Source organism: Ictidomys tridecemlineatus, chromosome 3 (assembly GCF_052094955.1).
Source record: "Ictidomys tridecemlineatus isolate mIctTri1 chromosome 3, mIctTri1.hap1, whole genome shotgun sequence".
In the NCBI taxonomy this organism is placed as follows: domain Eukaryota; kingdom Metazoa; phylum Chordata; class Mammalia; order Rodentia; family Sciuridae; genus Ictidomys; species Ictidomys tridecemlineatus.
In genome coordinates this window covers 25,540,345-25,568,087 of record NC_135479.1, presented here as the reverse complement: position 1 = coordinate 25,568,087, position 27,743 = coordinate 25,540,345, and the positions used below count along the sequence as shown (strand labels likewise).

At 52.5% G+C, this 27,743-nt stretch overlaps 1 protein-coding gene and 1 long non-coding RNA gene across 5 annotated transcripts in view; both read right to left on the bottom strand.

The window, feature by feature from the left end:
• Nucleotides 1-18,577, bottom strand: part of Itga3 (integrin subunit alpha 3) — a 29,642-nt gene extending 11,065 nt beyond the window's left edge. For 2 of the 4 annotated variants that reach the window (XM_005321677.5, XM_005321678.5), the window contains exons 1-13: nucleotides 17,888-18,575; nucleotides 10,790-10,917; nucleotides 10,437-10,516; nucleotides 8,274-8,523; nucleotides 6,156-6,242; nucleotides 5,549-5,756; nucleotides 4,915-5,111; nucleotides 3,276-3,364; nucleotides 3,018-3,154; nucleotides 2,765-2,851; nucleotides 969-1,036; nucleotides 760-896; nucleotides 45-194 (exon numbers count right to left, since the gene is read on the bottom strand). In XM_005321677.5, coding sequence (XP_005321734.2) covers nucleotides 45-194; nucleotides 760-896; nucleotides 969-1,036; nucleotides 2,765-2,851; nucleotides 3,018-3,154; nucleotides 3,276-3,364; nucleotides 4,915-5,111; nucleotides 5,549-5,756; nucleotides 6,156-6,242; nucleotides 8,274-8,523; nucleotides 10,437-10,516; nucleotides 10,790-10,917; nucleotides 17,888-18,093 — 1,824 coding nt within the window. In that variant the 5' untranslated portion in view covers nucleotides 18,094-18,575. Of the gene's footprint in view, nucleotides 1-44; nucleotides 195-759; nucleotides 897-968; nucleotides 1,037-2,764; nucleotides 2,852-3,017; nucleotides 3,155-3,275; nucleotides 3,365-4,914; nucleotides 5,112-5,548; nucleotides 5,757-6,155; nucleotides 6,243-8,273; nucleotides 8,524-10,436; nucleotides 10,517-10,789; nucleotides 10,918-12,385; nucleotides 12,450-13,267; nucleotides 13,453-17,887 lie in introns of all 4 variants that reach the window. The other 2 variants (XM_078042201.1, XM_078042202.1) reach the window with 2 other exon arrangements.
• A 995-nt stretch (nucleotides 18,578-19,572) lies between these two features.
• Nucleotides 19,573-26,894, bottom strand: LOC144376067 (uncharacterized). Its single transcript, XR_013436109.1, has 2 exons — nucleotides 26,784-26,894; nucleotides 19,573-20,342 (listed from the first exon to the last, which is right to left on the bottom strand). It is a non-coding gene; the product is annotated as an uncharacterized LOC144376067 (long non-coding RNA).
• Between the last annotated feature and the right edge of the window lie 849 nt (nucleotides 26,895-27,743).

The following is a 27,743-nucleotide window of genomic DNA, read 5'->3' as shown; positions in this document are numbered from 1 at the left end:
GCGAGCCCTCACCCTGCAGCCCTCCTGGCTTGGGCCCCAGCCACCTCGGTGTGGTTCTCCTGAGTCTGCGCCTGGTTGAGGACCGGGTAGGCGTCCAGAGAGCGCGGCCCCAGGCGGGGGCCCTCAGGCATCTTCAAGGGTAAAGAGTAGTTCATGGAGATGACAATGGGGCGGAGTTTGTCGCGGACATTGTCCTGGGGAGAGAAGGCAAGCTGAGCCAAGAGTGCCCTCTCCCAAGTCACCCTCTCCTCACATCACCCTGAGCCTGAGGGAGAAGCTGGCGCTCTCTCCAACCTGAAGACCCCCTAAGTTAGCCTGGAACCCCTTAGTCCAACCATCAGATTCAGACTTTCTACCATCTTGCCTGCTAGCTCTCCCTTCTGAGGTCCCTCCAGGTGGGGGTTGAGCCTCCATTCATCTATTCCCCGGGAGGAATTTTCCCCTTCTCCTTTCAATCTCCCTGGAATGGTATTGAACTTGCCCCTCAATCATGGACTCCTTTTTTCCCCAGAGGTGAGCTAAGATCTCCCACAAACCCCCTCACTTTTCTTAGAGGTGAGAAGAACCTTAGCCCCGTCCCCACCCCGGGGGCTCTATCTCTCGCCTACTGTGTGCTGGTACTGTGCACTGTACCCTCATCTAGAATCCATCCGCCTATGGCATTCCAGGCTGCCTGCCCCACACTGTCTCTGGGGAGACCCCTGCCCCTCACTCTTGACCTGGGGAAACACGGGTCTCCTCCCTGTGCTCTTCCCTCACCATCAGGAGCAGCTCCAGTGTCTGGCAGCGCGTCTCAGGCATGGAGAAGAAGCCATGGAAGACAGGTGACTGGCTTCTGGCAAAGCGCAGCCGGGGCGGGCGACGGTCGCGATCAGCCTCCAGGGTATAGGCCAGGGCTACAGGTACACAGGGCAGTCAGTAAGTAGCCAGGTGAGTGTGCTCCCCCTCGCCCTGTGCCTGGCACTCACTGATGTTTCGCCTGTAGTTGGGGTTCCCAGCACTCTGGTTGTAAGCAAAGCACAGCTCCACTTGCACACTGTTGGTGGGAGGACAAGGAGGGTCCCGTCACTGTGGGGCACAGATAGCCAAGCCCTAGCTCTCACTCCTGTACTAGGCAAAAGGGAACCCAGGGCCCTTCTGGGGAAAGGCAGGGACAAAACTGGGGCATCCACAAAGCTGGTCTGTGGTGTCTCTGTCCCATTCCATCCCACTCCCCTAAGGCCAAAGAAAGTAGGGTTAAAAATCACAATTGGTTGGAAAGCAGTATGGAGATTTCTTGGAAAGCTGGGAATGGAACCACCATTTGACCCAGCTATTCCCCTTCTCGGTCTATTCCCTAAAGACCTAATAAGAGCATGCTACAGGGACACTGCTACATCGATGTTCATAGCAGCACAATTCACTATAGCAAGATTGTGGAACTAACCTAGATGCCCTTCAATAGATGAATGGATAAAAAAAATGTGGCATTTATACACAATGGAGTATTACTCTGCATTTAAAAATGACAAAATCATAGAATTTGGAGGGAAATGGATGGCATTGGAGCAGATTATGCTAAGTGAAGCTAGCCAATCTTTAAAAAACAAATGCCAAATGACTCCTTTGATATAAGGGGAGTAACCAAGGACAGGGTAGGGAAGAGCTTGAGAAGAAGATTAACATTAAACAGGGATGAGAGGTGGGAGGGAAAGGGAGTGAGAAGGGAAATCGCATGGAAATGGAAGGTGATCCTCAGGGTTATACAAAATTACATATAAGAGGAAAGGAGGGGTAAAACAAGATAATACAAGTGGAAGAAATGATTTACAGTAGAGGGGGTAGAGAGAGAAAAGGGGAGGGGAGGGGAGGGGAGGGGGGATAGTAGAGAATAGGATAGACAGCAGAATACATCAGTCACTAGAAAGGCAATATGTCAATCAATGGAAGGGTAACTGATGTGATACAGCAATCTGTATACGGGGTAAAATTGGGAGTTCATAACCCACTTGAATCAAACTGTGAAATATGATATATTAAGAACTATGTAATGTTTTGAACGACCAACAATAAAAAAAATTAAATTAAATTAAAAAGTAAATATTTAAAAAAATAAATAAATAAAGTATAAAAAATGAAAAAAAAAATCACAATTGGGAGAACACACCCAGAGAGCAAGACTTGTCCAAAGGTACGAATTAGGAGCCCTGCCCCATCTTGAGCCCAGGTATCTGGATCTCCAGCACAGACCTCCTCTGTCCACCCACCACCATTATCACCACTTTCTTAGCAACTAACATTTTTTAAGCATTTAAGGTATATAAAGTTGCTATTCTAGGGATTTTTTTTTTGATACATTGTCTTATGTAATTATAACAACCCTGTGAATTGTTTATTAACTCTTTTACAGGTGAGGGATCTAAGACTCAGAAATGAATAATTTGCCCAGGGTGACTCTTCCTTCTTGTGCACATCCATCCACCTAAGTATATTCCTCTTCCCTCTCCCTCAGAGTCCTCACTCCTCAGAGCCTGCCCCCTCTCCCACAGTACACAGCTGGGGTTTGCAGTCCAGAGCTCCTATTCCTAACCACTATACTCTACTGCCCCCAATTCCCTCACTATCTCCTGTAAGAAATTCTGCTTTTTAATGAGGCTGGATAGGGACAGAAATGCTAGTCCCAGTATCAGATCTCTAAAGGTGGGATATCAGGAGTGGCCAGGGGAAGGGCTTGGGGGCTGGGACCCTTCTGGCCAGCCCATAGATGAGGAGTAGGTGGTCTCACCAAGAGGTGGCTGTGCACAGTGTAGGGTCCAGCACAGCTGGCCTGGCAACCAAGGTCCTGTGGAGGATGTTGATGATGGGCCGGGCCCTGTAGGGACAACAGAAGCAGGGAGATTTCAGTGCCTCCCGCCTGCCCCTGGCCAGGGCTGGGGCTCAACCTTCTGTGGACCTAGTGCTGAAGATGGACGAAAATGGACTCCACACAGACAGGGATGAGGGGAGAAAGGCCCCTGTCCGGCATCCCCCTGGCTCACCGCAGCAGTACGATATGGTCCGACAGGCTCCCTACGAGCAGGTCTGGGTAGAAGTTCTCATCCACATCCATTTGTCCACTCAGAGAGTAGCCAAAGGTGGACAAGCCAGGAAGCCCCAGCTTCTCTCCATGGATTACCTGGGGACAAGGGAAAGGGGTAGAGTCAGGTTCTGGGGAGGGAGGCCTGGAGAAATCTGGAAGGGGTGGGTAGGGAGAGGAGGGAAGGTCTACTTCGGGTGGCAGGGGCAGCTTTTCATACCTGCTGGGGCTGTCTGAGGAGCCCCCTGGAGCTGCCGTGGTAGATGTACACTTTGCCAAGGCCTTCAAACGGGGCTCCCACCGCAATGTCTGGGAGGAGAGGCAGGACAGCGTCACCCAGGTACCAGGCCCCACATCTCCCGAACCCTGTGCTGCAGGCCACAGAGCCCCGCATGGCATTGACCTCACCCTGCCAGACAGTGCCGACAGCAGCAGGGACATTGCAGAGGTCTGCAGCTCAGGGTTAAAGGTGACCATCTGCAGCCCAGGTGCTTCCTTTTGCAGGTGGGAAGGCGGGTTTCGAAGAGGGGAAGTGATTTCCCCACAGTCACGCAGCAAGTCAACGCCGCAGGCAAAGCCACATCCTAGATTCCTGAGCCCTGCCCAGTAACTTCCCCTTTCCATGTCCCCACCAATCTAATCTCCAGACATCCTGGCTCTTCTTCTAATGCCATTTATAAGCAGGGTCTGAAAAGGAGGTGTTCCCATCTGTGGCTGCCGCAGAGCCCTCATGAGGGGGCTGTGGGGTAAGTACTATTACCTCTATTTTATGGATGAGGAAAAAAGACTCAGGAAACCCAGAGACACAATGAGTGAGGGAAGAAGAGGATGTGTGAGCCCGTACCTGATACCAGGCGCTGGGATTTTAATCATAAGGACAGTGAAATTTTACTTCAAGCGTCAAGACTTAAAATTCATTATTTCCACAAATAAACCCAAAACATTTTATGATCTTCTTAAACTTCATTGAACTCATTCTCATTTTGCTGCACTTGACCTCGTAGGGTCTGGATGATCGGAAAGCCAAGCTTGTTAGCAAACTGTGTCAGCCACGGGCAGAAACTAAATGAGCCTTCCATAGGAAGTGCTTGGGCTTTACCACCCCAAGTTTCTGGCACCCATTTTGTCTCTTCAGAGGTCCCTCCGCCTTTGGTTCCTTTTAGTTCTCAACTAGGTCCTCGAAAACTGAGGTTGTCAGAGAAGTGACTTCTGGATAAGCCAAGGGCTCCCATGGCATCCAGGCTGACACCCTGATCTAACCCTCTCCACGACACCCAAGTCCTACAGAGCACTGGTCATACTCCTGTATTTAGGGCCCCCACCTTGTCCAGTCCTAGTCATCCCACACCTGATACGCGACAATCCTGATCTCATCTCTCCTTCGGTCCTACAACCTCCGCCAGAATCATCTTTCAAGGTATGAAGCTATATCATATTGCACCTCTGCTCCAAAACTTTCTCTGGATGTTTCCTATACACCCTGAAACCCCAATTAGCCAATAGAAAGCACCAGTTCCTCTGCCTGGCTTTCAAGACACCCACCCCGAATCCCACACTCCCTCTCCAGCCTGTCTCTGATGGAACACTCCACATCCGCTAGATTTGGCACATGGATAAGTTCTTGCATTCCCATTGCATCCCTTCTGTTCCTTCCCACTATGTACTCTCAACCCATCCTTATCAACCACTTATCACCTCCTCCAGGATCACCTGTCACCCTCTGCACATCCTCTCTCTAGGATGGCTCTGAGCAAGCTGGGCCCGAGCCCCATCCCATCTCCTCCACAGGCCCTGTCAAGCCTGGTATGCAGCTGGTGCTCAGTCAGTGGGGGTGCTGGGGAAGGGGTGCTGGCTCATACCCTGGAATCCATCCTGGTTGATGTCACCAATGCTGGCCACAGAGAAGCCGAAGGCAGAGCGACTGGGGCCATGAAGGAGGAGGGAGGGGTGGGCAGGGAAGGAGGTGCCCGCCTGGTTCATGAAGACGTAGACCGCACCCCCGACTTCCTCTTTCTGCTCAAAGTAGTAGGGAGCACCCACTAGGAGGTCCTGCCACCTGCACAGGTGAGAAAGGGCAGGGGAGATGAGAGTGTGAGGCTGGCCCCCCAGATGATGCATAACTTGCAGAATGGTGGCAGGGTACACAACTGTGCCAACGGCACCTCAGGTCCCAGCGCATGGGAAGGACACAGGAAGGGCCAACATGGCCCACTGAATAGGAAACACACGTCATGGAGAAGCCATGCAAGCAAAGATCACACCCAAACAGCCCAAATCTGTTGGAGCCATACAAAGACAGGTAAAGACAGGAGAGTGCAGGTGTCCTGCATATGGCATGCAAATACAGAGCCGCCCATCCACTCTGATTGCAAACTCACCACAAGCATTGAACAAATGCACAATTGCAAAGTTTCCATTTCCCTGACCTGGCCTGGCCAGCCCACCTTCCCACACCTCTCACCCTGGCCCCAGAGGATGTCCCTAGATTCTCACCCATCGTTGTTCAGGTCCGCCAGGGCAATGGCGCTGCCAAAATAAGCGCCCACCTGCGTGCCTTCCAGCACCTGCCTCCTCCGCAGGTCCCCGCCCATCTCCTGGCTCAGCAAGAAGACCGCCCCCATATGTCGGTGTCGTGGGGCGCCCGTCACAACAGTGATATCCGTGGGATGCAGGATGGCACTGCCTACCTGCACCGTGTACCCTGGGATGAGGGGAAGATGTTCGATAAGCCCCCAGCAAACTGTGTCCCCTTCTACTCTGGGTCCATCTCCCTAGTTTCCTGAACCCCATTATGTTCAATTCCAAGTGGAACAAGAAAGTGGACCCCTGAGCGCCTGTGTCTGTGCCCCTTTCCAGCTCCACTCCTCCTACACTCTGGACTGAGCTCTGTAAGGGTAGCGACTTTGCATGTGAGAACTTGGAGCAGAGTCTGGCATATAGGTGGTGCTTAATAAGTGTGTACCAGTTGAACTAAATGCCACTGGTCACACCTACACTCTAGCCTCCCTCCTCCACAGGCACTGAAGGAAGAGAGCCAGTGTATTAGGGACTGAGCTGCCTTCTTTTTTATCACCCAATGGGCCCCCAGAACTGAACTCACCAATGTAGAGGTTTCCTTGGTCCTCTGGGTCCTTGTAACTATACTCAGATAAATCCCAGTCCTTCCGCTGAATCATGTAGCTGTTTCCTTCACAAGGATTTGGGGAAAGGGAGGGGTAGGAGTCACCAACCCTTTCTCTTCCACCACGTCTAGCCCCCTCACCCCATTGTAATCACACCTTTTGTGAGCACTTTGTCATTTGAAAAACATGACCCCTTCAGAAATGTCATGATGTCCTATGATGGATGACTCCCATTTTGCAGATGAGAAAAGTAAGGCCCTGGGAGGGAAACTGACTTCCTCACAGTGCCATGGAAACTAGCTGTAGAGGCATGGCCAGACTCCTGCCTGCAGGCTCCTGGGTGTGGACACTAGTTGACACTTTCCCACCCTTCAGATGCCTTGGGCAGGCTCCATGCCATTATCTTTGAGTTGCCTACCTGTTCCCAGGTAGAGTACCTGTGACCCTGCCAAGGTTCTAAAGGACCAGGGGGAGGGAGGCAGGGCCAGGGGAGGGGGCCGAGCCTCATTGTTCCATGAGCCCAGAGCTGTGGCTATGGCTGGGCCACCTGCTGGTCAAGAGGAGGAGACTGAGGGTTCCCTGCCTGTAGATTCTGTGACAATAAGGACACATGAAGAGAAGTCACTATCACTACAATCTGTGTGATGGAGAGAGGCAGAGATGGAGGATGCCTGAGTCATCAGACACCTGTAGGACAGTATGTCCTATAGTCCCCAAAAGGGTGGTCCTCCATGCATGTGACATGAAGAAATGCCCCTGGCTTTGGATAAGTGAAAAGAAAAAGTAGCAGGATAGCATGTTTAGTAGGATTCTGTTTTCAGGTTTTTTTCTTTTAAAAGTTATCTTATATTCTAAGATAAGTCTGGAAGGATTCAAAAGATACTATTAGCATCAAGAAATGGTTTGAGGGCTGGGGTTGCGGCTCAGTGGTGGAGCACTTGCCTATCATGTGTGAGACACTGGGTTTGATTCTCAGCATCACATATAAATAAATAAATAAAATAAAGATATTTAAAAAAAGAAATGTGTTGAAGGAGATGGATGGGAGAGGAGGGACATTTTTACTTTTTGGGGGGTGGGGTACCAGGGATTGAACTCAGGGGCACTCAACCACTGAGCCACATCCCCAGCCCTATTTTGTATTATATTTATTTAGAGACAGGGTCTCACTTTTGCTGAGGCTGGCTCTGAACGCTCGATCCTTCTGCCTCAGCCTCCTGAGCTGCTGGGTTTACAGGTATGCACCACGGTGCCCAGTGACAATTTTACTCTTTATTTTACCAAATCCTGCTGTACTATTTAGTGGTTGTTCCAGGAGGAGCATGTTTTATTTTTATTTTTTTTCTTTTTTTTTTTTTTTAATTTTAACATTTATTTATTTTTTCTTAATTCTGGGCGGACACAACATCATTGTTGGTATGTGGTGCTGCTGGGGATCGAACCCGGGCCGCACGCATGCTAGGCGAGCGCGCTACCGCTTGAGCCACATCCCCAGCCCCCATGTTTTATTTTTAAAGTAAGTTTTGAATCTAGGTGCAGTGGTACACACCTATAATCCAGCTATTCAGAAAGCTGAGGCAGGAGAGTTGTCAAGTTTGAGGCCAGCTTGTCTTAGCAAGACCCTGTCTCAAAAATATAAAGGGTTGGGTACGTAGCTCAGTGGTAGACTACTTGCCTAGCATGTGTGAGGCTCTGGGTTCACTCCCCTGCATCACAAAAATAAATAAATATAAATAAGTTTTTAGTGGCTAAGTTTCCGCTCAAAGTAGTAGGGAGATGGACCCATATGACAATCCAGGTTTCAGAACTTATTATTGGCCAGAGGCTATTTATTTCACTTCTCTAAGGCTCAGTTTTTTTATCCTATAAAATGAGTATTATAATAACACTTGCCTTGTAAGAGTATAATTAAGAAAGTCCCTGGCACACAGTAAATGCTAAAATAGTGGAGGTCATGGTTGCCACTGTTGGCACAAGGGCTTCTGCCCATCTCTCCTGCCCCCTAGTGGGGATGGTCTGGGGTGGGCAGTCCCAGTGGCTAACAGGGTGGGTGGTGAGTGCTCTCTGCTCCTCCTCCCTTTTTCCATGGTCCCCACCTTTCCAATTGTAGGCACCAGGGGCTCCAAAGTACACGGTGTTCTGGGTAAAGCCGCCACTGGTGCCCAGCTGGCACATGCCCGTCTCCAGGTAGTCGGTGTTACTGTTGCACATCTCGTTGTGGTAGGTCTGCCAGTCATCGTTGGCGTCTAGCTCTAGGTCGTTGCCCCGCACGTAGCACTTGCCTACCATTCGCCGCTGGTCCTCCGACCCTGACCACAGCACCTGGGTGTAGCGGTGGGCACAGACCTGGGGAACACCCCCCAACACATGAGGCCTTAGCCAGAGCAGGGGCCCAGGGAAAGCTGTCTCCTCTGGCCCAGGCACCTCGGGCTTTGGGGGACTGAAGGAGAACCCCTGGCTTCTTTTCCTTTCTATGGTGATAATTAAACTCACATTCCCTTTCCAATATCCAGAAATCTGTTCTGAAGGTCAAGAGCAATTTTTGGAAAATTTGGAATTTTTGGAAAATGGACTTGAGAGTAGCTAAGACAGCTAGGAGAAAGGATGAGGGAAGGTGGGGCTTAGGTTCTAAAGTCCAAAATGGGTCATTTCCAGAGAGATTAGGGGACTTGCTTCTCTCTGTCCCCAGATGTCTGCTTAATAAAAGGACCAATATTAAACCGGAATAATAATAGTAATACTCATAATAATAATAATAGCAGGAGCTAACACTTACTGAGTGCTTCCTGTTTGCCAGACATTAACAACTCCATAGTGTGGGGACACTTATTTCCCCCATTGTAGATAAAGGAACCAAAGCAGAGAGAGTTTAGTAGCCTCTCCAAGATCTCACACCTACATAGAGGCAGAGAATATGCAAACACAAGATACTGTGCTGCCTCATAAAGGTGACTCTACACACAGCTCCAGGCCCCCTGCAGCTACTCAATATAGATTTATTGGACAAACCAGTGAATCGGATTAGTGTGTTCTAGGGCTGGGGGTGTAGCTCAGTGGTAGAGCATGTGTTAAGCATGCTCCAGGCCAGAACACAGAAAGAAGAAAAAGGGGGGGTGTTTTAAAATAGCCTAGGGTCAGGCACAATCAGAAACTGGGCCCATTCTTGTTTATTTGCTTTTCCCTGATCCCTTCTAGCTATGAGAGCCACTAGCATGTCACATGAGCCTGTCCTAAGTTTCCAGGACTAGCACAGTGCTTGGTACTCAGTAGGTACTCACTAAATATTTGTGGAATTATTGAATGGGTGAGTGATTAGCTCATTGCTAAGGATTCAGGATCTAGAATGGCTTTAAATGGTCTCGTAGACCTATAACCATTCGCAACAGGGGTCACAAAAACGTGTTTCAGTGAACTGATGCAAACCTGGAGCTCAGAATAGTGTTCAAAGGTGACAGAAATCACAGCAGTGATGGCTACAGGGGTGGTAATTGACTATAAAGAGGGACAGAGAACTTTCTGGGGTGATGTACATATGCTTCATCTTTCATGCGTGTTGATTACGCAGGTATATACATATCCCTCAAAACTCACAGAAATGGGCTGGGTGTGTAGTTCAAGGGTACAGCACTTGCCCAGCCTGTGTGAGGGCCTGGGTTCCATCCCCAGTACTATAAAACAAAAACAAAACAAAAAACCCAAAACAAACAAATAAAAAAAAAACCCTCTTAGAGACTTCAAATCTGTACATTTCACTGTATGTATATTTTACATGAATTTTAAAATGAAAACAAAAATGTCCATCTGGGCCTTGGAAATGGAGACCCCCAGGGGCTAACACTAAAGGATGTGTGTAGGAAGTGACAACTGACAGCAGGGAGTAGCCCCCAAAGCAGAGCTGGGGAAGCTAGGGTCAGCAGGGCTGCGCCTCTTCCGGCAGCCTGCCTCCCAGGAAGGAGGCAAGCCAGCGCCCAACCGCCTGGGGCCCTCTCTGCCCTTTGCTCCTGCAAGTTCCCACGAATGAAGAACACCCCATGTGGGTGTGGGGAGGAAGCGGGTGATTCAGACAGGACCCAGGCCATGCCCGGCCTTGGGAGACAGCCAGACACACACCCCCTCCCCTAGAGTACAGAGTGCAAGGATAGAGAGGCCTGTGGAGATGCAGCCACTGGAATGGACACTTGCAAAGGCCACATGCATGCACCCCTGGAGAAGGAAGGAGAGAGGGGGCAGGGCAGGGCCAGCAGTGAGTGCCCACTTACCAGGACTCTGCCTGCAGGGCCCTGGCTGGCCACAGTCACCCCGAGCCACATGTCCTCAATAATATGATGGTCAGGGTCACCTAAAGGCATAGGAGGGATCATGAACCAGGGCACCTCACCCCATATACCAGTGCTCCAAACCCCCAGAGGGCAGTAGTTCTCTTAGACTCCCAACCCCAGTAAGGCAGTCCCGGCTCCTCCCCTCTTCAGTCCGTCAAAACTTTGGTATCTACCAATCCCACATCTGCTCTAAGGCTCGCTGTTTTACTAGTCACTAGATCAGAAGTCACTTGAAACTACATAAGCAAGCCTTGTCCTCTCGCTGTGCCTCCCCACCAGACACTGCTCCTCACTTTTCTCCGTGATGTCCATCCGCTTACAGTCCTTCTTGTGGGCAGTGAGGGGACACAAGTACACAGCACCAGTCCGGTTGGTGTAGCCATCAGACACAGCGAGTTCCCTGGGGGCACCAGCCAGGAGCCTGCGGGCAGGGAGGCAGGGGGTTCCAAGCTCAGACTTTCCCAATCTCCCCTCCAGCCAACTTGTCATTCAACACCCAGTTACTGAGTATTGGCTCTGTGCCAGGCTCTGGGGCTGGGACAAGAATGGACCCCAGCCCCTGCCCTCCAGGAAAGAGCCCAGGGTAAGGGAAGGCAGGCAGGAACAGACAGTGAGTGCCACAGGAAAAGGACACAGAGAGACCTGCAGAAGAGAGTGTCTGAGGACAATGACCAGGGGTCACCCGATGAAGAAGGGGAGCAAGGGCACTTTAGGCAAAGGTACTGCATGTGCCAGGGCCAGGAAACATGAGGAAGCAGGGTGATTCAGAGCTCAGGCCCTCCATAGAGCCAGAGCCCAGGAACATCCGGGGAGGGACAGGAGGAGAGGGTGGGAAGGGCCTTGGAGGAGCCGCAGAGGGCAACCCAACCAGATGACATGGTCAGATCTGGGTTTTCAAAGGAATGTTTTGGCCTCAGAGATGAAGGTAGAGGGGAGGAGTCCGAGAACTGGGTTCCAATGACTTGACACTTTGAATGACGTGGTCCAGCAGCCCTGTTCCGGTGGATGGGCAAGGACTATTTCCTTGCCTCCAGAATCCATCTTTGGGGACATGACATTGACAATGAGCTCTTACAAGGGTGCTTAGAGCCCTGGCAATCCATCCCACACCAAAGGGGTGGCTGGAACCAGAGGGATCAGCCCTGAAATATTATCTCTGAGGATAGTCATGGGGCCATGACCATCAGACATCCTCGTGAAAGAGGCAAATTCCTCAGCCCACCACTGACCTTCTCGAATCCAGGGCACCCCTGCTGGAGAACCCAGTTCTTCCATGCCTCCTCCCCAGAAGCGTCCCTGCAGCCTCTCAATGTTCTGCCAGGACCCCTCCTCGATCCTGATGATGCACCTTTCAGATGCTCCTCCAACTGGCCCCAGAAACATTATCACCTTGAGGCCCCAGGCTCAGAACTGGGCTCCAGGGCTCCCATCAGACTCTGGAAGTGCTAAGCAAGGGCTGTGCCTGCAGCCCCTGCCAAGGACCTACTTATGAAGGAGGCAGGGAGTGGGTAGGGTAGGGCCAGGCAAGCTGGGGCCTGGAGTGTCTCCTCCCACTGGGATTCAGGAATGTACAGCCTGGGGTGCTGGAAAGGGGCGTGGCCCTCTGCCTGCACCTCACATCTGCAGCTCAAACCTTACCCTGGGGAAGTGTTCCTGGGAGTGAGGGCTGGGCTTCCCCAAGAAGAGTAACATTATGAGATTATGAGCCCCGCAGGGAGGCTGACAGGGAGCCACAGTGGCCTGGTCAGTCACCTTCTGCCTGGGATGGGGAGGGTGGCTCAGTGAGTCCACTGCCTGACCACCCAGGGACATCCACCCCCAGGGCTCCTAACAGATGAAGAAAGCCAGGGCCCGTGGGAAAGGAACATCACAGCCTGGGAGCTGGTGACCTTGTTCTAGGATCCATTCTGTCTCCAAGGGTAATTTCCTCTCCCAGAGCCTGGATTATCTCATCTGTAAAATGGAAACAGCAGCTGTCTTACCCATCTTTGGGGGTTATTGGAGGAATAAATGGATTCACTTGGTAAAAAGCTTTCTATGAAGCCATGGCTGATGTGGTCACTGCTGTTCTGATTTCTTGTGGCACCAAGACTGGCTCTAGCATGACCCCAGACTCCCTTCAGGGACCCCAGGAATTTCAGTCCTACCAGGTTAGGGGGCCTGGAGCAGAGGGGAAAGGAACAGATACTGCCATCCTTTAGAGGGAGCAGGGGACTGGACACAAGTAGGGCTCCCGCAGCCTGACGATACCAGGCAGTCACTGAGGGTGTGGGCACTGGTGGCTAGAGTCATTCTAGGGAAAAAAAAACAGTATCAGCTGGAGGTGGAGGTCACCTATGATGACCTTGAAAGGGTACAGGCTTCAGCAGTGAAGGGGACCCTAAGGAGCCCAGGTTGCGTTCCAGGACATGCAACGTAGTGGAAATACTGCCCTCATGCTGCTCCTGCCCTGTCCAAGCTGCTGGCAGGAGGTGCCCAAGGAATGGGGTCTCTCTGCCTCCCAGCTCCCTGGCCTCAGCCAGGAGGAGCTGAGGGAACCCTCCTTCTAGCTGCCTGAGGTACTGAGCCAGCAGAGCTGGGCATAAATGGCAACTGGATTAAACAAATTCCTATACCACCTATATCCACCCCCCTTGCCAGAGCTGCCTTGTGCCCACAAATGGAGGAGGGGGCAGGACCAATGCTTTAATCCCAAACCCACATCCTAGGTCCCCCCCTCAGAGATTCCACAGGAGCCCCCCCACACCCCCTGGAGTATTTTTAGCTCTTACTTGGCCGGCTCAGAGGCCCTTTAAGGCCCTCTGGCTCCCAGCCCAGGATCCAATGGGTCTCCAGCCAGAGGCCTGCGTGTGCATAGGGGAAGGCAGGTTTGCAGAGAGTCAGGTTCCTGCTTCCCGAGTCACAGCCAGGTGTGCGTGGTGAGGGCTGGAGAATCCAGAGGCTGCAGGGAACCTTACTAATATGCAAATGAGATACAAATTGTTATGTAAATGAAAACCTCAGCTAGCTACCTGCTGCTGGGGTTGGTCCAGATCAGGCAGTCCAAAAACCCACCCCTCTCAGATCAGCGGTTAACCCAACTCCCAGCCAGTCAGAAGGCAGAGGGTGGCCCGATGAAGCTCTAGGAAAACAGGAGGTGGACCTGGCCTCTCCTGGAGTCAAGCTGGGCTGGGAGGGACGGGGTGTGGAGGAAAAGATGGCTCAAGGGCTCTCACCTAGCTGCCTCCTCACCCTTGAGTCTGTTCCATTCTGAAGGCAACTCCTGGCCTCTGGAGACCCCCTGAGCCCTGAGTTCTTCCTCACCCAGCCCCTGTGTTACTCCAGGGCAGCAGAAGCTAATGGAGCAGCACAAAGTGGTAGAATTGGAGAAGGCTGGGGAATGGGGCCCAGGAGAGTTCAGGGCACCAAGTTGGCTCACTCCAAAAAGGAGGCCCCCCGGGCACTGGGGTGATGCTCAAAGAAACAGTCTCTATGATTCAACCTCACAGACTCCTTCATCTCGGGAGTGTGGGTGGAACCTGTGGAAAGAGGAGGAGGCCAGGGGATCTAGCACTCAGTCCCCTGCCTTATTCCTAGGGTCCCTAGCCCCTGGGCTCCTTCCCATGCCAGGCCAGGAAGCAGGAGGGGGAGGGGATCTGCTCTGGCCTAAAGCCCTGGGGTGGGAAGGGGCAGCTCCTAGATGCTCAGATGCCAGCCCTGTGCCAGCCCTGCTGCCCAAATTAGCCACCTCCCCAGAGGCTGCTCCTATGGAGGCTGAAACTGCAGCCCTCCCATCCTCCTTAGGCTGCCCACACAGCCCCCTCTCCTCCTGGTGACTCAGCCCAAGAACCAGAGCAACACGCTGGAGGGAAGGAGAAAATGAGGACAGCAGAAAGAGGCTGGGGGGGGGGGTGCTCCAAGTAATGGAATAAGCACAACAGACTATTTTTCCTTTTTCTTCTCCCTTTCCCCGGCTCTTCAGGATTTTTCCATATTTGACCCCGCAGGGCATTCTTCTTCAAGTCGTCTAGCCTCAATCCCACTTGCTGCAATGGATATCATCTTCCTCCTTGGTTTAGCTCTGATGGAGTCCCTTTCGCTGCTTCTTATTTCTAAGATCAGCCTTCCCTATCTCCTGCCCACTTTGAAGCCCCCTGGCCTGGACTGGTCATTGGAGAGAGTCCAGGGAAAAGTCCTTCGGCCTGAAGCTGCCGTGCTGCTTCTGCTGGCACTAGCAGGAGAGGCTGCCGGCCGCCTGCCCAGGGAAATGTGTGTTGGGAAAGCACAACAGGTTGCCCAGCTCCCCTTGCCCCAAGTATGACCTCATTTCCAGGAGCTGCAGCCACTCCCACCTGAGGCCTCCCAGACATCTTTATTTCCAAGCAAGTGAGGAAAGGAGAGGGGGCCCAGAGGGATCCCCTAGAGTCTAAGATCAGGCCAGACCAGGGAACGGCAAAGCAGGTGCTGGGGTGGATCAGTAACCACCTCCCAGAAGAACAGTACTTCTGCCTCCCAGGACTCCTCATGCCTCTTGCTAAGAAGCCCAAAGTGCCAGGCACCTCTAAATCACAGCTGGGGAGGCTGAGGCAAGAGAATCGCAAGTTCAAAACCAGCCTCAGCAACTTAGCAAGGCACTAAGCAACTCAGTGAGACCCTGTCTCTAAATAAAATAACAAAAAAGGGCTGGGGTTGCGGCTTAGTGGTTAAGTGCCCCTAAGTTCAATGCCCAGTACCAAACAAAACAAAACAAAACAAAACAAACAAACAAACAAAAAAACCAAACAAACAAACAAGGAAACAAACAAAATGTGCTTTGGTCCTCATTCCTCCCTTACAGAGACTGGGAGCTTGGGGCTGGGTTGTGGGTGGGGAACCCGAGTGCAGAGATGAAGGTGATGACACAGCAAGGAGTGTCCACCTTGGGGTTTTAGCCATTTCTGGAACAAAGCCTTCTTTAAGAACGCAAAAGCTGTGTTCTTCCCTCCTCCTGTCCCTAGGTTCAAATATACATGATTTGCATATAATTTCAGGGGTCCCTGCATCTCCTGGAGACCTTCTGTGAACTCCACACAAAAGGCCTGTTCAGAACCATATGAACACTTTGGTTCTCCCAAAGGGACTTTGAGGCTAAAAGAATAGAAACCTGCAGCTTGACCTACTAGCTCCCTTGAGCTCGGTGCTCAGACAGCTGTTCACATCTGGCTACACAGCTGGTTGCAGCTAAGCCCAGCTAGGGCCAGCTGACTTTTCCAAAGGGCCAGGGGGCTGCACTCTGTAAGATGAGATGAATCAAAATAGAGAAAGAACGACCCCTGGGTGAGACTGAGGATACCCAATGGGGAGACTCAGAAATTATCTAGAACCACCTGCCACTCAAAGGTTCAGCAACTTTGAAACTCCTCCAAAAAGAAGAACCCCTTTGCTGAGCTATCTTGGGTGGAGGCCATGGGCAAAGTGGGTGTACCCCATCCTGGCTTCAGTCTGAGAGCCTCTGGAGGGTCCTTGGAGAATTAGGCACATACAGAGCATTTTACACACACCATCCCATGAAAGTCCCACTAAAACCCCGTGGAAAAGGCATGTCGTTCCCCTTCTGCTGATATGTGAGCAAACAAAGTCTCAGGTGTTAGTGACAGATCCAAGACAAGACTCTGGCAGTAGGACTTTTGAGCCGCTTCTCCCTCCACAATGCCAAGTTGCCTTTCATAGGCCAACAGAGGTGGGGAGGAACACATAGATTCAGGTCCAACGCTTTTTTAAGGAAAAATTGGCCACTGGCAGGGAAATACTTGCTCAAGATCACATAGTAGAGAGGGAAGGGCTGAAGAATCAGTTTTTATTCTTTCTTTCCAGTCCAATCTGCTCTTTCACTGTGTTACTTTATGTCATGGAGATTCTGCATCAAAACACCTGAAAATCGGGGCTGGGGTTGTGTGAGGCACTAGGTTCGATTCTCAGTACCACATATAAATAAAGGAATAAAATAAAGGTCCATCTATATATATATATATATATATATATATATATAAATATATATATATATATATATATATATATATATATATATATATATATATAAAATTTTAAAAACTGAAAATTATTTTCTGGGCTAGGGTAGAAAAAAACATTGCTATAGAATCTTTCACTGGTGGTCACTCAGGGCCTTCAAATGATGGAAGGCTGGACAAAGCCAGACTGAAGCTGCTAAACCCGGCTGGGAAGGGTGTGGTGGCCCTACCTTCTGAGAAGAAAGCCAGATGGGGGAGAGGCTAAGTCCAGGTAGGTAGGCTGGACAGGGGCTGGGCCAGCAGAGCAGGGGCAGGTAGGTAGCTGAAGCAGAGTTTGGACTTTGAACACTCCAAACTTCAAGTTTCTGCAGGCCTCAGTTATAGCTGAAGCATTTTCAACTCAGTTTTAGGCTGACCAGGTCTTCTAGTTTAGCCAAGTTAGAGACCAGGTAGAGAAAGATGCCTAGCGGGTCACCTAGGTGAAAGGGGCCTGCCTGATTTGTCCCAGCCATTGCCCTTTCCCGGGCAACATTATCTCCTCCAGCCACCCTCTTTCCCCAGCTGCCAACCTCAGCAAACTGAGCCCATGCAGAAAAACCTCTGAAACCCCCAGCTCTTCCCGATCACACACGCAGGCGGGTTCTCCTTGCAGCTGTGGGGAAGGAGGGCAGAAGGAAAAGAAAAACACCATTTCCCTCTTCAAACCAAAACAAACACACTCAGGGCTGCCGGTTCAACATGAATCTGAGGAATGCAGGGAAGAGGTCTGGTGGGAGAGCCCTCCGCTTGTGGGTGGGCGCCAGAGACCAAGCCTGTCCTTCTACTGCCCCTTCCTCTAGGAGTCGGAGGGAACCTCTGGACAGCTCCAAACACCCAGACTCCCCATCACCTCACTGCAATGCCAAGCAGTTGAGAAGGCAGTCCAGGCTGGCTCTGCAGAGGGCGTGGTTGGTGTGGCCACAGACTAAACGCAAGGTGTAAGTGGGGCTTAAATGCATTTGCTGCGGATTCTACCCAGGCAGAGGGGAATGAGGGTCCGATAGGTGTTTATCTTGCAGTTTTCCCCAGCTTCCAGTCCCGCAGAGAAAAGATCAATGCTAGGTAGCCGGCTCAAGCAACAGAGACCCCACTTCCGCTCTCGGGAGAGGTCCGAAGGGTGGAAAGGTGTCGTCTAGACAGGTTCTGGCAGAGTCAGCACTCGCCAATGATTACCGCTCCCCAATCCTTCACTTCCCGCCAAACCCGGCAGTCTGAGAGCTGCCGGGGTACCCGCCCCCTTAATCCTGGGTCACAGTGGCCAGTGGCAGCGGGTCTGGAAGACCGAGGGCCCAGGGCTCCCACCCAGCTCCGGATCCGCACCCCCGCACATACTCTCTCCTTCCCCACCCCCGCGGACGGACTTACAGGTATCGCTGCTGCCGCTCTGTCTGCCGATGGAGGGCGACCGAGTAGCCGAAGAGGCTCCCCGGGTTCTGGGCCTCCTTCACCACCAGGAATCGGGTGTCCAGGTTGAAGGCGGAGGCGACGCGACCGCCGGCCGCCACCATCAAAGCGAGCGCGCAGAGCATCCGGCGCGGGGCGCGGGGCGCGCGGTTGGGGCCGGGGCCCATGACTGAGCGCGAGCCGGGGCGGGGACCAGGGCGCTCGAGGGCGCGGTGCGGGCAGTGAGGACCTGTTCACCTGCTCCGGGCGCCTTCAGAGGACACTCGAGCCTGCCGCGCCGTTGCGCCCGGAGCTGATCAGTTTCTCGCTCCTAGCCGGCTCAGTTTCACATCTGCCCAGGTCTGCGCCCTCGGATCGCCTTCTAAGGTCCGTGGATCTCTTCTCACGCCTGTCCGGCTGCCGGGTCACCGTCCCTACACCCAGAGCACCCGGCCCCCAGCTTGTCCCGGCCGCGCCCCCTTGACCGCGCTATCGCCTTCTATCCCGGCCAGGCGGCGGATCCGGCCAGGCAGACCCGTGGACCACAGGGAGGACGCGAGGGAGGGGTCCCCCGCGGCGTGCGCCCCGCCTCCTCACGCCCAGCCCCGCACCTCCCCACCTTGCGCGCCCAGTCCCGGCTCCGCTTTCCTTCCGGGGAAAGAGAAAAGGTCCCGGCCCCGCCACCGCCTCTTAAAGGGGCAGCGCCGCCCCTCCCTTCTCATCCTTCCTACCCCGGCTCCGCCCTCTTCCCCAGACACCTGTCAGGAACCCCTAAAGGCTTGAATTTCCTCTCCCCGCCCCCTCGCTTCTCCCAGGAACCGTCTCCTCCAGAGCACTACAGATTGAACGGGCGGGGCCAGGGGTGGGATTTGTCTGGCCGCTTCGCTGAAGCCGTTTCTGCCACTTGGAAAGGCCGTTCCAGGCGCGGCTACCTCGGCTGTCCGGGCTGGACAGATGAGGCGATGGCATATCTGGGAATCGACGTCTGCGCGCAGCTGGTTGGAATGGTGAACTGGCTTCCGCAGCGCCGTGAATCCCTAAGGGATGACTGACGGTCTCTGGGCGTTCTTCTCGCACCCAGTACCTTCGCTGTCGGTCGGTCGGGATTTATTTCTCCTGCTCACCCACTCCCACCCATCATGCTCCAAGCTGGGAATGGTTCGTCAGCAAAGCCAAACAGATATTTTGCAGTGGTAATAACCAAGCATCGCTAATTGTAATTAGCAAAAAGACAGCATTTTCTCCTGGGCAAAGCCTTCTGGTATCAAGGGATAAGGCTGTCGATATGGAAACGAGTTTCTCCTTAGAGCGTACTGCGTGGCCAGAGAGTTGTGTCCAGACAGCCCATTTCTCATCCACTCCTGTCTTCAGGGCCAAAGCTAACAGAATCCCAATGGCCCCTCCCTCATCCCATAGCTCAAACTGTATGTTTGGAGACTGGGCGGGGACACCAACCCCCACAGGTGTGTAGTAGGTGGTGCCAGATGGAGGTAGGTGGAGGAGGCCAAAGATCTCATAATGGACAGAAGACTCAAACTGAAAGGGAATTTCAGAAGGTAACTCTGCACTTTGAATCCCTTATTGTCGCACGAAGACCCATTTCCCCAGCAGTCTTTTTTCTGTATACTCTTACAATAAGAAGGAAAATGCCACACATTAAGCACATATAAAGCAGGCAATACACTAGGTTCTTTATAAATATCATCAATCCCTCACATACTGAGATGTTAACTGTGTTTTAAAAGAGGAAAATGTAGGCTCAGGGGTGTTAAACAATTTGACTAAGGCCACACAGCTAGGATTTCTCTGTTACTTCTGATTCCGGTGTTATACCTGACCTAAAGTCCTTCTTAATCACTTATGCTAATAATTAACAGTTGTACAATCCTTAGGACAGATCCAGGTTTGGTGGGACCTGAAGCTTGTATAATTTGGCACTCTCTGTAAGGAATAGAATGAAAAGACGAGTAATACAAAATTGGAATCAGAGCCTGGGAAGGGGCCCCAGCCTGACTTTACAGTTTACAAATCATTTCATCCTTGTGAGATCAAGATTCTCATTTCATTTGCCTTAGGTCAGAGCTAAACCTCAGGAGGTCACCTAGATGTACAGCATCATGTGATTCAGGAGAGACCCGGCTATGGATGGAAACCGCTGAACACAGCTGTATCTTTAAGAGACAAACTCCAGGCAGATGTGGTTCAGCCAGGCAGACGTGCCTAAACAATAGCAGCTGCGATAACAGTCCTCTCTGTGGTGTTTGGGGAGAGGACACTTGTCCCTGTCTGCCCTTAGGATAGCATTTGTTCCTAAGCAGTGACCCAGCTTCTCTCATGGTCAGTCTTGAGACATCCAGGGTCAAGGAACAGGAAGTTGGACGAAAGCTGAATGTTGCCTTTGCTTTTCCAGTGGCCTCTTAGCTCCTCCACCTTGTTCCTAAAGAAGGGAAGATGGCCAGGGTCAGCAGGGCAGGGTTCAGGGTGGACATTCAGTGTGGGCAGGGGTCCTGCCCCAAACAGCTTGGAGTCCTATGATGACAAATGGCTCCACGCCAGGCCTTATCTCTTTGACCATCCCAAACAGGAATGAGCAGCATGTCCGATCTGGGGCCTGGGAGCAGGAAAGGGATGAGGGATGGCTTTTCCACTCCAGGGGAGTGTCCAGAGGGAATGTGGGAGCAGAAGCTGGGGCGACTGCTAAGGGGAGGGCCTGGCTAAGGAATGTAGGGGAGTGTCAGACAGATCTGGGGGAGATGGACTTGGCATGTAAGGGGAGATTAGGAGACTGGAAGGGTCTGGGCTGGAGAGATGGGGAAAAAGAAATCCCAAGTTCATGCCACAGACCGGAAGTCCTTTGGATTTTATTCCCATCCACAGCCTCATTTCATTCCCCAGTTGAGGTGACCATGCCATCTCCATCGGTCAACTTTTCCCTAGGTAGAAGGGACCCATCTAGTAATGCAGACTGAGAAACACAGGCACACTGACGTTTGCTGGTGGCTTTTAAGCCTCAGCCCTCCAGCTTCCCCTAGCGTCCTACAGGTGATGAGCGGATAAGAAAACCTGGTACAGCCTCCTTTGGCAGTGGAGGCAGATTCACAAGCTCCTTCCTGCCTGAACACTGGCCCCAACCATGATAAAAACCAGAGTCCACCTCCTCTCCTGGCTCTCAAGCCCTGTGGGACCCGCTTGAGAGGCTGGCCCTGCTCTACTGAGACCACAAGCATGTAAATAATAAACCCTTTCAAGCCCTCGAGGGTGTGTGTGGCGTCCTCTCCTCTTGACATCCAAAAGAAACTTTAGATGAGATCCCTCGGTCTCTGCAGGTGACCACAACAACGGGCAAGCTTTAGGTTCGGCTGGAGGGTCAGGGAGTATCTGGACAAGAGGGAAAGAGTCGCCAGCTGTGGTGATCCTTAGGAGAGAAGAACAGCAAGATAATGTGAGGGCCCTGTGTGAGATGAAGTTTCCCAGCCAGAAAAGTGACAATGTCAATATTCTTTAAGGGCGGATCCTGTTCATGCAGTGCTTGCTGTGTTTGCCCTGGTCTGACAGCCCCAGGAGAGGTAAGGATTGTGTGCTGGAGCCAAGGGGTTGAGCACAGATGCTCTCTAGCCATCTCTCCTTGGGTAAATTCCCTTCCTGCTCTGGGACTCTATTGCTAAAAATGAAAGGGCTGGGGAAAAAAAGAAAAAAAAAAATCCCTTATCATTCTTCAATCAGCGTCCAGTGTGTCCCAAGGCTTCTTGTATGTGTTTAACTAAATAGACTAAATCTCTGCTATTGAACTAAGACTCAGGTCTCTCTCTCTGACTTGAATTGAAAATGCAAATTACTGGGGAGGGAGGGAGGGAGGAGGGAGGAGTGGCCAAGCATAAATGGGTTTATCAGATTTCCTTCCCCAATGACCCAGATGTGGGCCTAGCCCAGGCCAAGCCTCTGGCTCAGAATTCCTCATCCTCAGTCCTCCACTCAAGACCAGTAGGGATATATCAGTGCAGGACTGAGTCCCCCTCTATACCCTCGCTCCACGTCTATCAAAAATGAGCGAGGCCCTCTTCCAAGTCCCTGCTATGGAGCCTTGGCATCTGGAAAAATGAAGCCTTCTTACTGCCTGTGTTCTGTACTCAGGTGGTACCAGTGGGCATCTTTCATCTTCCATCTCTTCATCTCCCAAGGTTCCTGTGAAGCCCTCACCCCTCACTCCTTCCCACTGAGGGCTTCACATAAATGTGGACTAGAACATGGGCTCTGTGTTCACAGCTGTTCACCTATGTGGCTACGTGTCTCTGGATATTTTATGTATATTTGAATGTGGGAAGGGAGCTGATATTTATGGAACACCTACTATGTATAGCCCATCCGTTTATGTATGTTACCTTCTAAGAACCCTCTGAGGTAGTTGTCTCCCAGTTTACAGATGAAAATACTGAGATACTCAAGGTACATCAGGTGGGAGCACTCCTCTGATATACGTGGTACTACCCCCAGGGCTGCCTGACTCCAAGGTCTGCTCCTTTTCCCCATAGTGGGCTCCTCAGGGACAAGGTGTAAGACGTGCACCTGTCCGTATTTACCCTTCTGCCAGAGGCTCTTGGGTAGGGTCAGAAAGACCCTAGAGAGGGGCTAGGTAAATAAATGACAGTGGCATCCAGCTTGCACATGGTACATAGTTCTGGTCTGTGCACCCTAAGACCTGCCCCACTGAAGACCAATGTCATCATGACTTACCAATAGCTGAGTTTTGTCACCTTCTTTGAAATGTGATATGATGCTTGTGTATCTATCACACAATGGATAACATAGTTATTTGCCCAGGTAGAAATAAAAGACTAAAAATGTGGGGAATCCTTTCTCCATTGTGTCTTTCTGAGATTTAGGTAAAAGTTATCCTGCAGTAATGACTTTTTTTAAGTTGTTGATGGACCTTTATTTTATTTCTTTATTTTTATATGGTGCTGAGGATAGAACCCAGTGCCTCACACATGCTAGGCAAGCGCTCTACCCCTGAGTCACAATCCCAGCCCCGCCCCCAATGACTCTTGAACCAGCTTTCTCCAGGGTTCCAACCCCTGTGGATGTTGTCAACTAAACCCAAGTTCCTGGTGGGAATTTCCTCAGGTGCTGTGACTCGGGCCACACCAAAGTGACCCACATGTGCCCCCCCAGCCTGCTCAGCTCCCAGGGGTTCATTTCAGTTGGAAGCCTGGACTTCCCCCTCTCTCCACCCAACCGGGACAATCCCTGTGTATGGCGGGGTTCGCCTTCTCGGTATCTTGCCACCTTTCCCTCCGTCCCTTCTCCCTGGATCACTGCAGTCTTTCCCATTGCTGCCCTGCCACCAGCTCTCCCCACATCTGCACGGCAGCTGCAGCCACTTCCCTCCTCACTCTCCTCCTTATCACCACTCCTGGCTCCTCTCCGCCCTGAGGACACTGCGCCCTCCTTGAAAGGGCCGGCTCATCTTTCCATCTGTCCATGACCTCACTGCTTAAAGCCACACACAGGAGTCCCTTGCTGTTCCCAAAGGAACCATGCATCTGCCCCACCCTTCTGCTGTTCCCACTGCCAGGCATCCCACTGTCCCACCTCCCCCAAGTCATCTGGGCCACCTGCTCTTCTTCTAGAAGCCACAGCTCAGAAGCCACAGCCTCTCCCTGCATCACCACGGGACCAGGGATCCTGCCCTTGGGTTACCAGGGCCCTGTCCACCTCTCCAGCCTGGCTTCAGCTCCCGACAGCTCACAGAAACTAGGCATCAGCCTCCTGTGATGGGCAAATCCCGTGGTTGTCCTTAATCCTTTGTCCCAACCTCTCTAGGGTGGTGGCAGCCATCTGTTGAACTCAGGTCTGTGTTTTGGTGAAATTCCACCCCCCCATCCTCTTCTGGTCCTCTTCCCTTTCTCCTCCCAGCGCTGTCCCCCACAGGACTCCTCAGCCCACTAGGCTTCTCCTTGTGGTCCCTCATGTGACCCTTGTTTGTCACTACTCTCTTACATGTTGATGACACCCACCCAGCTCTGACCTCGATTCCTCGCCAGCCACCTCCAGCTGGCTGCTGCAGGCTCCCAGATGCCACATGTCCATCAGGTTCCCCGTGGGTCCCCCTTGCCCCACAACCTGCTCCCCCTGGGCCAGCCTCTGTCTGAGCACCTCCTGCTGAGGGGCCAGGATTCCATGGACACACCACACTGGGCTGATGGGTGCCACCCACCTCTGCACATGCAGGTCAAGAGAGCTCTGCCTAGAACATTCTTAACCCACTTGTCCTCTTGGAGAATATCCAATTTTTCTTGGAAATCTCTCATGAGTTCCCACTCTTCCTCACACCCACACACACGGCATGTAATACACACACACACACACACACACACACACACACAAGGTCACTTGGATCTTCTAGGCCTTGCACTGACTGCTAATGTGGGTTTGTAGCATGATCATAGACTGGTGGGACAGTGGCCTTGAACAAGTCCCTTTACTTCCCTAAACCTCAGTTTCCTCCTCCATAAATTGAACTTGAAGACACCAAACTCACAAGTTTGTTGAAGAAGCAGAAATTGGGCCCAGAAGCATGTTCCTTGCTCTCTAGGTAATAACTGTCCCACTCAGTGTGGTGACACCAGCACACTTCCCCCCCATGACAGACGCTGACATTCAGCAGGTCTTCAACCCCTGTATGTCCAGCTGAATCCAATCGGCCACACAGTCATTATGGGTGAACTAAGGAACCCAGTGGAGGTGAGCAAGAGGCCAGCTCTGTCTCTTTAATATCCCCTGGTTCCTGGCCCCTCCCCCACCCCGGGATCCTGTTGGGACAAATGTCTTGGCTCAGTGGGTTGAAAAGGAAAGTCAGAATTCTGAGGCGTGAATCGCTGTACCACTGACTCACTTCCTCCTCCCTGCCTGCTGTGGACGACAGAGGTCTGAGTAATACAGGTGGAAGCCTCCCCCAGGCCCTTGTCCCTCATCCTAGCCTGTGACCCCAGGAGGGCCGTGGAGCCAGCTGCTGTGGGTTTAAAACCTACTTGCAAGTTTAAGCACAGCTAAGGTGTTCGCCCTGTGGGGCAGACTGAGGGTGGAGGCCCCCTGCCTGGCCCCCCGGAGCCCAAGCTGGTGTGCAAGGCCTGGCACTTTTATGCAGTTTGATTCGGGCATCAGGAAAGTACCTCCTGCTGAGGATGGTGCTCTCGCCTTTCCTGGCCACCCTGGGATGCTGGGTAGGGCAGAGGCCTATTAAAATCCAGGGAGCGGCCAACAAGGTGGTCTGCACCTGTAATCCCAAGCCACTTGGGAGGCTGAGGCAGGAGGATGGCAAGTTTGAGGACAGCGTGGGCAACTTAGCAAGACTCTGTGTCAAGAAAAGGGGTGAGGGGACGGCCGGGACTGAAGATTGGTGATAGAACACTTGCCTAACCTGCACGAGGCCTTGGGTTCAACCTCCAGCACCATAATAAATAAGTAAATTTTTTAAATGCAGGGTGCCCTACCTGGTAAGGTGGCCTCAGCAACCTGACAGAGAGGAAGCAGGATGTGACAGCATTGCCAGAGAATAGGCCCTGGAGTACTGATGAGTCAGGCAACTGTGACGGTGGGGGAGGGCAGGGAGGCTAGAACATGAGGAGGCTGGACAGAGAGAGGCTCAGAGGGGCCTGTCGGGGAGGGGCCGGGCAGGGTTCCAGACAGCACCCCACTCACATGCACATGCACCCCTCTCTGGTAACTGTTAGCACCTGAAGACAACGGCAAAGGAGATTTGAATGTCCTGCAAAATCCCCCAGGGCTTTGGCCCTTTCCTCCTGGGGGTCCCCTTCCCCAAGCTGCCCTGGACCTCAGGGACTCCCCTGAGTGAGCAGTCATACAAGGCTGAAGGGACATCAAGGCTAGTCCTTCAAATGGCAGAATCACTCTGAGCAGCCACCCTGACATGTGTAGCTCAGAAGCAGTCGGGCACAGTCCTCTTCATCTGGGAATGGCACCTGGGGGTGCAGAGGCAGGTGTGATGCAGGAGGAGGGGGAAGGGGCTGTGAAGTCTGAGGGCAGGAGAGTGGGGCAGAAGTCACAAGCACATTTGCCTCCAAGGGCCATGCTCAGGGGGACACTGTGCCAGGCCCAGGAACTGGGCTTCAGCCTGCTGGCCTGGAACTGAAGGAAGCCGGTGGTGTCACCCAAGGGGACAAACTGACAGCCTTGGTGGATTTCAGAGCTTCCTCTGGTAAGGACACAAGAAGACCATGTGGGGCAATGCAGGGATAGACAGGAGAAGGGATGGGGGTCTGTCCTGCAGGCGAGGGGAGGTAGAGATGTGGATGGACATAAATACATTTGGAGGAGGATGAGCAAGGACAGGGGCTAGTGGGATGATGGGGCCCCAGGGTGAGGGGCAGCAGCAAGGCTGGCCAGTGAGTTAGTGGGATTCCTAGGGTCTCCTGGGTAGAGAGGCAGGACCGGCCAGCAATCTTTCTAGGGTCCCAGGACAGGAATGGAGACAGGGAGACCAGAGACCATAAGAGACCCCAAAGCGGCCCACCCCAAATCCACCAGCAGAAAGAAGTTCCTATAGCCTTTTCCTTTTGGGGCTGCCTGGGGCCTGCCAGCCCGGCTCCATGTGTTTGGGCTGGGCCACAGGATGCTCACCCACGACAGCTCCCAGGGTCCCACTTCCTATGGGCCTTTAACCATCTTGCAGCTGGACTCCACCCCCTGTCCCCAGTGCCGCCCTCCTTCCTTCCCTACTTCCAGCCCTCTTGTGGTTCCAGCTTTCTTGGTGGCTCTGGCTGTAGCCCCAAGGGACCCCATTTCATTCCATGACATTCCATTCTCTGTACCCAGGATGCCCTGAGAAGAACTCATAGGGATGCTCGCCCACCCTACTCACCAGTGTGCAAACGGAGGCACGGGGTCCCCTCACCCCAAGGGACTCTCACCTCTGAGCCTCAGTTCCTTTATTGGCAAAGAGCTGACAGCCATGCCTGACTCTCAGGCCTGCAGAGAGGACTGAGTGAGGTCAGCCACGGGAAGCACCTGGCACGGGGCCCAGCACACTGCGCCTTCCCTTCTCTTTCCTTAAAGACAATCGTCACCTGGCTCCGAGAGATCCTCTCTTTCCCTCAGATCTGACGCCACTCACAGCCCAACCCAGATGCGGTACAGACCACGCTGTAAGCCCAGCTCCCCAGCCACAGCCCAAGGTCCTGGGCCAGCCACCCTGCCTACCTGCAGTCCTGGTCCTCCCTGCTCTCCGTGCTCCCCAAACAGTCCTGGCTGTGAGGTGGACCCCCTGCTTCCCTCGCTCATCTGTTCCCTCTGCCCACAGGCTCCGGCTTCCTCTTGCCTTCAGCATTTTCTCTTCCCTCACCACCTTCCCTGGGGCAAACGGGATGCTTTTCATTCCGCCCTCACCCTGGCTCTCCCTCCAATAGAGTATTTGTCACATTTGGTCACCTATTAGCTTGTCTCAAGTTGCTGAAGCTCTTGGGCACTTCCGTTCCCTTATATATAAATGGAGCTAATTGTACCCTAACCATAGAATCATTGTAGAGAATAACTGAAAACGTGCCAGGTGCCTGGCACATAACTCAATAAATGTTATCATTTATTGGCATAATGTGGTGGAGGGCAGCAGCACTAGTCTAGACCCCAAATTCTTGACCTTCAGGAAAGCAAGTTCATACCCCATTCCCTCCACCCTGCCAGTAGCCCCTATGCACTTCCCCGCTGGAGTGGAGATCAAGAACTGCCTCCTCAGACCCGTGGAAAAACTCCCAGCGGCTCGGGAGGCTGGGACAGGAGGATCCTGTGTTAAAAGCCAGCCTCAGCAAAATTGAGGTGCTCAGCA